The sequence below is a fragment of the Desmodus rotundus genome, chromosome 8 (assembly GCF_022682495.2).
Source record: "Desmodus rotundus isolate HL8 chromosome 8, HLdesRot8A.1, whole genome shotgun sequence".
Taxonomy (NCBI): domain Eukaryota; kingdom Metazoa; phylum Chordata; class Mammalia; order Chiroptera; family Phyllostomidae; genus Desmodus; species Desmodus rotundus.
This window is the reverse complement of record NC_071394.1, coordinates 104,855,173-104,867,616: the sequence shown is the minus strand read 5'-3', so window position 1 is coordinate 104,867,616 and position 12,444 is coordinate 104,855,173. Positions and strand designations below refer to the sequence as shown.

The following is a 12,444-nucleotide window of genomic DNA, read 5'->3' as shown; positions in this document are numbered from 1 at the left end:
ACACATCAGTATGGGTATTTGAGTGTAGTGATCAGCACACTTGACCGTGAACTTACACACATGCAAACTGCCCAGGGGGACGGTGGAGCCCACGTTTTCTTCTATCACAGACAGAACTCCTTCCAAAACTGAGCATTTGCTGGGCCAGAAAGTAAATCTCTACACAATTCAAAGGCTCGAAATCATAGAGTATGGTCTCCGAACATAGTGAAAACAATTTAGAAGAAAATACATTGAAAATTAAAATCTTTTGAAATATTTTTATAAGTGGTTTTCTCAGTTTATTTGCTTTTTAGTTTCAATGGGATTTTTTAAAAAATAGTTGTTTTATATTTTTTACATAGTCAAATCTATCATGTTTAAATGACTCATTAGTTTTGAGCTCAGAAAGTTTCCTCCTATCCAGAAATCCAGTGAAGATTCACTTAGATCCTTTTTAAAAAGTAGTTTTCTCTTTTCCATTTTTATTGGCTATATTTAATCATTCTTCTAATTTGAGCTTAAGAATCACTTTTTCAAGTTAAAAAAAAATCCTATGAGAATTTTTCATCGGAATTTCATTAACTTTTTGTTCTAAAAATAAATAATCAATGTTTTTTTTTTCTTAAACTGAGGTATAATTGAACTATAACATTATATTAGTTTCAGGTGTGCAAGTAATGATTTAATATTTGTATATATTACAAAGTGATCACCACCATAAATCTGCTTAACATCCATCATCATACATAGTTACGGTTTTTTTCTTGTGATGAAAACTTTTAAGATCTATTTTTTAGTTTTGTTTCTAAAATTACCATTCTGTATCCTATTTGAGATAACTACCTCCTGGTCCTCGCTCTCCCTCCTCACTTAGTAAGAGATGAAATTCTGACTGGGCGAAGTGGTTGAAAAGTGCTGGTGGTTATTGCTGGAGGCGCGGGCTGGACATGAGCTAGCTGAGGCTGGCGTCAAACCCTTGTGAAACGGGTTAAGGTAATGCAACGTCCTTGTGTGGCCTGGCGGCACTGATCTCTCTGAGGTGGGACAGACGGTAGAGCAGGTACAAGTCTCCTACCGTCTTTTCTGTCTAATGCTACTATTTTGCATTTTGATTTATAGAACTTATTCTTGATGTCTTAGATTTTTGTTCAATATTCTTGGTTTCCAAGGTTCTTATAACTTCATAGCTCTTAATTTTTTCATGTTTTTTTTTTAAATATAAAAGCGGTTGGGGAAAATAAATCAGTGAGAGCAGGTTTTCACCTAAACCTAGAAACAGAACGGTTGTTTTCCATTTTTTGGCAACATTGTGGATCATTAAATAATTAGATATTTGACTTACTGAAAAGTGGGGTAATACCATATACATTTGAGAAATTGTGTTTACAGGTAAGTGCCAAGGTTATTTTCTATTTTTATGTTTTAGGAATATTGTTTAAATGCTAATAATGAAAAATGCTACCACCTGTCTACTTCTAGGTTGGAATACTGCGTCAGCAGGTAGAAGAACTTGAAAAAGTCAAGCAAGAGATGGCCATGGACTATAAGCAGGAGCTAAAGAAACTACATGAAGAAGTGAGATTTTAATTCCATGTGTTGTGTCATTTTGTCTCTTTAACCCTTGAGAACTTTATTGATGGGCTAGTTTCTACTTCTTAAAGCAGGAAGTATATGTCCCATAGGTGGAACAGGGTTGGAAATTTTGCCTAATGATATGTTTCATACTGCCTAGAACAGAGATTCCAAAATGTGTTTCTTGGTTGAGTACCAGCAAGAAATAGAGCTATTCTTGTATGATGTAGTGAAATATTGACATCAAAAACTTACATTAAATATTACTATTTGAGTTAAATCAGTTACTACATTTTAAGTAATGGAGGATCCAAATGGTTCAGAAGCATTTTGGGATAAATAAGAGAAGTGAGAAAATTCTATAATATCTATTAACTCAGTCTTATTCTTTAGATGGGGAGAAATCGCTTTTATTTTTATTTACTTCCCAAACACCTCTCTCCTGCTTACTGAGTGTCAGTATTCCACAGGAGAGGGGCTCAGGAGCCACGGCCTTGAGGCTTTGAGTTGAGGGGCGGATGGGTTGTGGGCTCTTAGTACAAGGCTTTTGTCATAAGAATTAAAGTTTTGTTTAGAAAAACATTTTCCCTGTACTTTTCTTTGACTCGCTGTATTCCTTCTGTAGGGTTTATGTTTTATATGTAGTTTAGAGTTGTTTTGTATTTTAATTTGCAAATCAAACATGCTCTTAAGCTGTTTTCAATAGTCCTGTTCAGCACTGCTCTTGCTTTCAGAATGCCCGTTTGTTCCACCACCACTGTTTACAAATTCTTACATTTTAAGTCTAGAAATAACTGTGTCTACAGTTAGGCAAACTGAAGAGAAGCTATGAAAAACTACAGAAAAAGCAAATAAAGGACTTCAGAGGAAACACCAAAAATCACAGGGAAGATCGGTCCGAAATTGAGAGGTTAACTGGAAAAATAGAGGTACGTCCATAGTAACAATTTCTTCATGGTGATTGTCAGTCTTCTTGGAGCAAAGTGATGTTTCTGATGGTGCTCCAGTCTGAGGTCAGTTTTCTGCCATTTCCAGGACTGCGGCCAAGCTCTCTCATCCTGCATTCGTAGGGTTCCCTGTGGCCGTGGGGTTACTAGCTGTCAGTGATTCTCAGCAGGGCAGTGCCACCCTTCGGGGGCATTTGGGAACTGATGGAGTCACCGTTTTGGTTGTCAAAGTGACTGGGAGTGAAACTGGTGTTTTGGGGGCAGGGACTGGGAACACTAAATGCACTGGGTCTGTTCCACACAGGAAGGATTATTGTACCCAAACTGCCAATATTGGGAAGTGGTGCAGTCTTGGTGACAGTGGTCTGTGTCCTGTTTATTACCTAATAGAGCAGAGGCTTAGTAACTGTTGAGAGCACATGGCTCTTCTGCACAGGGCAGTCTGCACATCAGATCGTTCATCCTCAGCCCCCACTTAGATGGAGTAAGCCATTTACCTGCCCCTTTGCTGACTTTGATTGTATGCTGGATCAATTCCCTGAAGGGCCGAAGCGAGGTGGTGAGTTAGCATTGCCGAGAGTAGATGCAGAGAGCAGCACAGGGCTGTCACTCTTTTCCCCTGGAACCTGCCACTCCCTCCTCTGTCTCTGCCACTGGTTCTGCAGTGCCCCTAGGAATCAGCTGGGCCCTCTTAGGGTCTCAGAGATTCTGACCCAGTAGTATGGCATGGGACCTAGGTATCTGCATGTTATCCAGCTCCCCTAGCTGGTTTTACTTACAATGTTTCTACTCAGAGCAACCTGTTAAATGCCCATGTGTCGTCACTACCTAGAGTTGCAATCTGTGTTTAATGTTCTTCTACATCTCTGTGTTTTTATACATTTGAAGAGTTTAGAATCCAAGGACTACTGACAGACCGCTTCCTCTCCAGCCCTCTTCAGTGACACCTGGGCTTTCCCCCCTAGATTCCTCATTACTGCTTCCTGATCAGTTTCTTTTCTTTCTACCTCAAAAACCCCATCTTTGATTTTCATGCCATCAGCCCATGTCATCTGCCAATGTACAGTCATCCTCTGATCCCTGGGTTCCTCCCTGGCTCAAAGATTTCAGCTCCCAGTTCACTGTCACTCTGTCCCACACTACTCTTACACAGTGCTTGAGGCTTTCACAAGAATGATGCTCATAATACTCTTGGTCTTTAAATTCTCTGGTGTTCTTTCCTCCATAGGTATTTTGACCTCCTCCCTGTCTCATGCATCCGTTCTCATCACCGGTCCTTAGGTGTTGTCATTACCAATACCTGCACCCCTCCCAGAGTCACATATTAAGCAACTCATTCTCTGACTCCCATCCCTTGTTTTCAGCTCACTCCCTCTAGTCCCTGGACTCTCAGTCATTACTTGACCCCATCCCTTAAAGTGAATGAATTCTGCCACCTCTTCACTGTTCCATCACTACCCTGTGTCCTCACTTACCAATCCTTACTCAGCTTAAATTCCACTGTTACATTCTTTACACCCCACTTCAGCACCTGTGCTTCTCTCTTGCTTCATCACATTTGTTTGGCAAAACCATAACTCTGCTTAAACCCAGCTCTGCCTGCTCTGTACTCGCCCTGTGTAGCAGAACATGGCTAGAGAAGATCATAACAAGCGGACTGGCCTCATTTTAAATTTGTGGTCACTCCTGCTGTATTTCCTCTCGTTCTCCTGCTTTCCATGACTGTTTCATACTTTCTCTTTTCTCAAACTTGCAACACTTTTCCCCACATTCTCGCCTTTGGGTAATGATCTCGCTTTCTGTTTCAGTGGGAAAATAGGCACAATGAGAAGAGAATTTCACAAACTTCCAGCACTGTTTCTACCCACCTATCTCACCTGTGCCCAGGTGCTCTGCCTTCCTGCGAGAGGAGCTGTCCATGCTCCCCCTTCCCTACCCATGACATTGCTCCAGAAACGTTCCTTCTCTCTTCTGCATCCTTAGTTTTCACCACCCCCCCCCCGCCCCCATAGGGCATTTTCCACCAACCTCCAAATTTCTCCCCTCTTAAATATTCTCTCTTGACCTCTCTTCCTTCTCCGAATACTGCCCCATTTTCCTACTTCATTTTATAACTAAACTGCTTTAGACATCTATACTTGTCTCCTTTTCCTCCATGTTTCTCACCCCCAACTCAGTAAGACATTTGCCCCGACTCTCTACAGAAGATACTTACATAGAAGTGACCAATGACTTCGCCGTTACTAAAGCCCATGGCTAGCCCTCATCTTCCTTATCTTAGCTGCTGCAGCATTGGGCCCGGCTGTCGCTCCCTCCTCCCTGAAACACTTCCTTGATTCGGCTTGGAGAACGACCATGCTGTTCTGATTTTTCTCCTACATTGTGAGCCACTCTTCTCAGCCTCTTTTACTCCCCAGCCTTTCACATTGGAATACGCCAGACTGCAGGGGAGTCCAGCCCTTTGGCATCTCTGGACCACACTGGAAGAAGAGTTGTCTTGGGGCACACATTAAATACACAAACACTAACGAAAACTGATGAGCAAACTTAAAGGGTTTTAAGTAAATTTACGGTTTTGTGTTGGGCCACATTCATAGCTGTCCTGGACTTCTTGCAGCCCACGCGCTGTGGGTGGGACACCACTGCCCTACACAGTCTTGCTCTCTGTTTGTACTCTGACCGTTTCCCTCTTATTTTTTTTACTGCACTCCAGTCACACCTGTCCTCCTTGTTCATCCTTAAACATACCAGGATGCTCCCACTTTAATGTTTGGTACTTGCTGTTCCCTCTCCCCACAACATATAATTTCATTCCCATCTCTCTAAGTGTCAATTAAAAGTTAGTTAGTCTGGCCGTGCATTTATAAAATTGCAACACCAACCCCTGAGCACTCTGCGTTCTATTTTCTCTGAAACATATTACCGTCTAATGTACTATGGACAATGTGTTGTCCATTGCCCTTACTTTGGAGTGGGCCTGGGATTTTTGTTTGTTTTCTTACCTCTTGTATCCCTAATACTTGGAACTATACCTGGCATATATGATTGAATAGTTGAATGAATGAATGAATGAGTGAGTGAGTGATGATCTGAAAGTTGGTTAACAATAATTACCCTAAGCTAGCATGAGACTTCTGGAGTTGAAGGAGAACAGTGATAGAAAGACTGAGTTTTCATGCCCTTTGATTTGCCCTATTTTCATAAATATTGGGCTTATTTTCTTGATCATGCAACTCAAAGTATTAGTGACCATTAACTTTGAACTATTTGCTTTGGGTTATAAATATCTGTTAAAATTTAGTGCAGATTTCTCTTGTTATTCAAGTCTTTGCAGTTCTTCTGTTGATAGTCAAAATGTGTATATCAAAGGATATTGTGTTATCTGGATCTCTTTGGTTCCTGAGTTTTAGATGCCGAGAAGTAAGAATTTGGCTACCAAGGGACTTATCTAGAAATGTATTTGCATCTATTCAATTCTGGATTTGAATATCACGAATTTGGGTGGTGAGGGATATCTGTAATCATATTTTCAAAGTTTAGTTATCTTAGCATCAGTTTTCTAAAAAATTACAACAACCCGTAGGTGGCAGCAAATCTGTGAAAATCGTCCTGAACCCTGTGTTTAGCCTCCGTGTTTTGTACTCCTCACCATTAGTGTGTTGAATTTAGAAAGATGTGTTCAGAAGCACAGTAGGTGTGGAATTCAGTATTACTCTGCAGTTGTATCAGCTAAGTGAGTAATGGGGCTCCTGCTGCGGAGAAAGGTGAGTGTGTACCAGGGACGTGTGGAAAAATTAAAGTAAAAGTGAATCTGGCAAGTGTGGCAGCAAGGGGAAGCACTTAGAAGTTAAGTACCTTAATTGCCTCTTCAGGAATTTCGTCAGAAATCTCTGGACTGGGAGAAGCAACGTTTGATTTATCAGCAACAGCTATCTTCTCTGGAGGCACAAAGGAAAGCTCTGGCTGAACAATCAGAGATAATTCAGGTAGGTTTTAAGACATTTTAAAAGAACGAGAGGCAGAGAGGTTTTGATTAAATTCGAACTAGCTTAATGCAGTACATGTGTGCTTGCTCATTTCCACGCGTGCCCTCATGCCCAGCTTGTTCCTTTGTCGCCTGCTTTCCTCCCTGGCTTCCTTACTTCCTCACTCACCTTCTGTCCCTGCGTGCTCACTCTGTCGCTCTCGCATTCTCTTGCTTGGTCTACACTCACATTCATGTTCGTTCTCCTGATCTTGGGCTTTCCCCTTCACCCTCCACTTCTCTCTTTCTACCCCTGTTCTCTCATCTTCTCCATTTCTCTGTGTCTGGGGCTTACTGGTTCTGGCTGTTTCTGGCTGTTGCCCTGGCTCTACTTCTGTCTGTGTCTTGTTTGACGCCATAGTAGCTGGGGTGCTGTGGCCCAGGTGCCTCGGCCAGGGAGCTGCAGCGAGTCTCCCTGTCTGGACAGAAACGCTGAGAGATGCTCACTGCATTGTGTGCACTAATTGAAAGCAGTATCTTGTGGCAACAGACACACTTTTTAGAATACTAGTGTAAACTATCATTTAACGAAGAACTAATGGCCTAAGCAAACCCAAAATACAGCCACCAATTTAGGAATATTTCTTTTTGAGACACATTCAGTTTGCTTTTTCAATTAAGAACCAAGACCATAAAGGGAAACATTGAAGGAAATGAATATTTCCGACAATATATTGTATGCTGGACACTGTCTCAATGCTGCTTCTATGCGCAGTTCTCTAGGATACATAGTAATGTGTTATCTATTTTATATGATAATCTGTTGAGGTTGATAGTTATCTTGTTAAAGGAGGGAGTAGACTGAATAAGAGAGCTGGAGGTAAGCTTTATTTCTTTATTTCTTAAAAAAAAAAAAACAATCTTTACTATTTTCTGCTTGAAGTCTCCATAATGTATTAGCTTTTGACCACCCCCCGCCCCGAAATACTAGCTGGCCGACCAACTAGCGCCCACGGCTCTGCGGTGAGAGAGCCGCTGAGAGCGGCCGGAGGGCCCTGGGTGTCCAGCCCTGAGCTTTTCTACTTGAACCTACAGCACTAACCAAACATAAATACCCATAAGATACCGTTATATTCTAATGGTAGTCTTCAGATTGGCAAAAAGAAAGTTGCGTTTTTAATAGTTCTCAGTTACTCATCTTTGGCGTGTACTTATTGACTGCAGATCTCCTATTTTCAAATTACTGTTGTAGTTACTCTGCGTAACTAAAACTTTACGGTTAGTAAAAACGAGATTTTTATTTACCAAAATTCAGCTAGGGCTACAGTAATAAGCTTCTAAAATGCTAACATTTGTTTTCCCTTTGAAGGGTATTTGAATTATTCTTCTCATAGTTTTGTTTAACTAAAAAAAATGTTATTTATATTTCTCTTCCTCCCTTAGCAAACTGAACAAAATGAAATCTTTCTGTGATTGAGTGTGTGGCAGCGCTCTATGGTCCTCATGACAAAAAAGAAGTAAATAAGCTTCTGTGTACTGTTTCCCAGCACTAATGGTTATCATTTTGCCAGTTTTATTTTTAAATGGTGGTAAAAAACATTAAAATTTGCCATCTTAACCATTTTAAAGAGTATATAGTACAGTAATGTTAGCTGTTGTGTGGGCCAAAAAGCCCATTCTCTTTTTCCATAAAATAAAGGCACAGTTTTCATTTTCAATGGTAACTTTATTGATTTGGATATTTTGAGTATGTTGGCTGTGTCCCACTATTGGCTTCTAGTGGGTAGAGGCCAGGGGAGCTGCTAAACATCTTTCAACTCATAAGACAGCCCCACAGAAAAATAATTATTTGATTTGCATGCCGGTGCTCAATCTACTGAGCCACACCAGGCAGGGCTCAAAATAATTATTTGGCCAAAATGTCAATAGTACCAAGAAACTTCACAAACCACTTTTGACACATCTGATCAGTCACAGCACCTTCTCCATACACTGCACAAATCTTTTTTTGTGTTTCAGTAGCATTTTTACCTTTTTTGAAATAATAAAGCATAACACACCAACAATGTTGTGTATTTTCTTCCATCTTAAATATTAAAATGGTTACACAAAAATCACCAATTTTGATAAGTTTTTTAAAAAATTCATGCTGATATGACAACTGTCACAGTACAGTCTAACAAAATTGTTTCGAATGAAATTAAAGACAACTAAACACTACTAGAGTCAGCATACAGAAAAACCAAACGAACTTTTTGGCCAACCCAATATATGCAGATTGTTGTGTAACAGATCTCTAGAACTTGCAGCACTAAGACTCTGTACCCATTGAACAACTAACTCATTTGCTAATCTTGTCTCAGCCTTCCCTACCTTTTATTTCTGGAGAATATTGTAAAGCACGTAGAAGACATTGTCTTATTTACCAACAATAAGAACTAAAAAAAACATTTTAGTATACCAGTATCACATTAGCAGGGAAAAATAACTTCTTAATATAATTTAATATCTGGTGTGTTTGACTTTTCCCAGTTGTCGGAACTAATGTCTTTTTACAGTTGGATGCTCAAATCTGCATCCGGTAAAAGTTGACACACTGCATTTTGTTCATGTGTGGGTCGCTTTGAACAATAAAGGTAGAACATCTGGGAGACTGGGTAAATGGATATCAGCATTCATACTTCCCTCCAATTTTAAAAAATTCTTGATGTAAACCTTTTTCTTATATATTTTTAACATTTAAAAGTGGAGCTCAAAGTAACTCCTCACTCCTTGAGTTATATATTTGCTTGAGTTGTTTTCTTTAGTCAGCTATTGAAATTACATAATACATGTTCATTTTAGAAAAATGAAAAAACATAGATGAAATGAGAATTACTATGATTAATATTTTGAGTAAATTCTTCGAACTTTTTCTATACTTAATCTGCACAGCAGCCGTGGGGCTTGGCAGAATGCAGCTAGGTGTCTGATCAGGTTTTTGGCTCATTTTAAAAATGAGGTGGTTTATTTTCTTATTGTTGAGTTTTAAGAGTTCTTTTTAAATTTTGTACAACAGTCCTTTATCCAGTGTGTCTTTTGCAGATACTTTCTCTCACTCTGTGGCTTATCTTCTCATTCTTTTGACCCTGTTTTGAGGAGCAGAAATTCTAATTTTAATGAAGTTCAGCTTATTAATTTTTTTCAGGGAGTGTGTCTTTCATGTTGTATCTAAAAAAGTATCTCCATTCCCTATGATACAGGTTTTCCTCTTACATTATCTTCTAGGAGTTTTACAGTTTTGCATTTTACATTTAGGTCTATGATGTATTTTGAGTTAATTTTTGTGAAAAGTGTAAGGTCTTTGTCTAGATTTATTTTTTTGCATGTTGATAACCAGTTGTCCAGAACTATTTGGTGAAGAGGCTCTCTTTGCTCCATTGCATTGCCTTTGCTCCTCTATCAATAAAGTTCAGTTGACTATATTTATGGGGCTGTATTTCTGGGCTATGTATTCTGTTCCATTAATCTGTTTGTCATTCTTCGGCCAATGCCACATTGTTTTGATTACCGTAGCTTTGTATTAAGCCTTGAGGTCAGGTAGCTTCAGTCATCAAACTTTGTTTTTCCCCTTCCATATTATGTTGGATAATCTTAGTCTTTTACCTCTTCATAGAAACCTTAGAATCAGTTTGTTGATATCCATACAGTAACGTGGTGGGATTTTGAGTGGGATTGTGTTATATCCGTAGTTCACATCAGGAAGAACTGACATCCAGACAGTATTGAGTCTTCCTTCCCGTGAACATGGAATATCTCCCCATTTATTTAGTTCTTTGATTTCATTCATCAGGGTTTTGTAGGTTCCCTCATGTAGACCTTGTACATATTTTGTTAGACTTGAACTTAGTATTTAATTTTTTAGGTGTTAATGTAAATGGTATTATGTTTTTAATTTGAATTTTACATGTTCATTGCTGGTATGGAGAAAATCTATTGACTTTTGTATGTTACCCTTGTATCTGCTCCTTGTTGTAATTGCTTATTAATTTCAGGAGGTTTTTTTGTTGATTCTTTCAGACTTTTTACATAGACAACCATGTTACCTGTGAACAAAGACAGTTGTGTGTCTTCCTTCCCAGTCTGCTTACCTTTTATTTCCCTTTTTTGCCTTATTACATTAGCAAGGACGTCCTGTCTGATGTTGAAAAGGAGTGGTGAGAGAGAACAACCTTGCCTTATACCTGATCTTAGTGAGAAAACTTCAGGTTTCTCTATTAAGTATAATGTTAGCTGTACATTTAAAAAAAAAAAATCCTCACCTGAGGACATGCGTATTGATTTTAGAGATGGGGAGAGAAATATTGATGTGAGAAACATTGATTGGTGGCATCTCATATGTGCCCTGACCAGGGATCAAACCCACAACCTAGGCATGTGCTCTGACTGGGAATCAAACCTGTGACCTTTTTGGTTTACGGGACAATGCTCCAACCAAGTGAGCCACACCGGCCAGGGCTGGTTTTTCTTTGTCTTTTAATTCTTTTTTAGTTGTTTAAATTACAGTTGATAATTCAATTTTATATTAGTTTCAGGTGTACAGCATAGTGGTTAGACATTTATATAACTTACAAACTAATCCCCGATAAATCTAGTACTCACTTGACATTGTACATAGTAATTAAAATATTACTGACTGTATTCCCTCTGCTGTAGCTGTACGGTTTTTATAAATAGTCCTTATCAAGTTGAGAAAGTTTCCCTCTGTGCCTAGTTTTTATCATTCATGAGAGTTTTTTTCTTATGAATGGGTTATATTTTTAATGAACTAATTCTTTATGTTTTTATGTAAGTAAAACTCAGTTTCATTTCAGTTTTCCTTATTCATTGATTATTCTTTCATCATTTCACTTTTACCTATTAGTAATCTGTGTGTTTCTAGGCTCAGCTTGCCAACCGGAAACAGAAATTAGAGTCTGTGGAGCTGTCCCGCCAGTCGGAAATTCAGCACCTGAGCAGTAAGCTGGAGCGGGCCAACGACACCATCTGTGCCAACGAGTTGGAAATCGAGCGCCTCACCATGAAGGTCAACGACTTGGTTGGAACCAATATGACTGTTATGCAAGAGCAGCGGCAAAAAGAAGAAAAATTGAGGGAATCTGAAAAACTGTTAGAGGTGTGTTTTAAAATTACTGTAATTGGGGAAATGTGGGAAAATGTGTGCATGTATGTTTTAAGAGAGAATAATTAACCTAGAACTATTCCCAAAATTTACGGGCTTTTTTCCCATTCCGAGGCCAGTGGATCAGATATTGATAGTTTGTTTTATTAATGTTGTGCTTGTTATGTAACTTATAGTCTGATTCCCTGGCTTCCTTTTCTCTTGGAATAGAAAAATTGTACTAACATCTCACTTTTTTCCTGAGTATTTTGTAGGTTCTGCAGGAAGAAAAGAGACAATTGAAAGCAGCTCTTCAGTCTCAAGAAAATTTCATTCATGAGGCAAATATGCAAAAGGAGAAGCTACAAGCAAAATTAAAGGCAGCCGACACTCAACACACATTGGAGGCCATAAGGTATGTTTCATCTTAAATATTATTAATCTTAGCCACTTGGTGTTTGATACCAAGCACCAGTTTTATGTTGTGTATTTATAATTTTGGGTTTGCTCATATAATGGGTTTTCTTACTTAGTTTTAATTTCTTTTCTTTTTTTTTAAGATTTTATTAATTTATTTTTAGAGAGAGGGGAAGGGAAGGAGAAAGAGAGGGAGAGAAACATCAATGTCTGGTTGTCTCTCACACTCCCCCTACTGGGGGCCTGGCCTGCAACCCAGGCCTGTACCCTGACTGGGAGTCCAACTGGCGACCCTTTGATTTGCAGGCTGGCACTCAATCCACTGAGCCACACCAGCCAGGGCTTAGTTTTAAGTTCTGAGTTAAATTTTTATAGTGTTAAAAAGTTTTGTGTGATTTTCTTCCAATTTGGGTCCCTAACCT

At 39.1% G+C, this 12,444-nt stretch overlaps 1 protein-coding gene across 10 annotated transcripts in view; it reads left to right on the top strand.

The window, feature by feature from the left end:
• CEP63 (centrosomal protein 63) overlaps positions 1–12,444 on the top strand; it is a 41,857-nt gene that overhangs the window by 16,232 nt on the left and 13,181 nt on the right. For all 10 annotated transcript variants that reach the window (XM_024565759.3, XM_045199747.2, XM_024565758.3 and 7 more), the window contains 5 exons: positions 1,462–1,557; positions 2,361–2,483; positions 6,374–6,487; positions 11,387–11,620; positions 11,881–12,020. In XM_024565759.3, the coding sequence (XP_024421527.2) occupies positions 1,462–1,557; positions 2,361–2,483; positions 6,374–6,487; positions 11,387–11,620; positions 11,881–12,020 (707 nt within the window). The remainder of the gene's footprint in view (positions 1–1,461; positions 1,558–2,360; positions 2,484–6,373; positions 6,488–11,386; positions 11,621–11,880; positions 12,021–12,444) is intronic.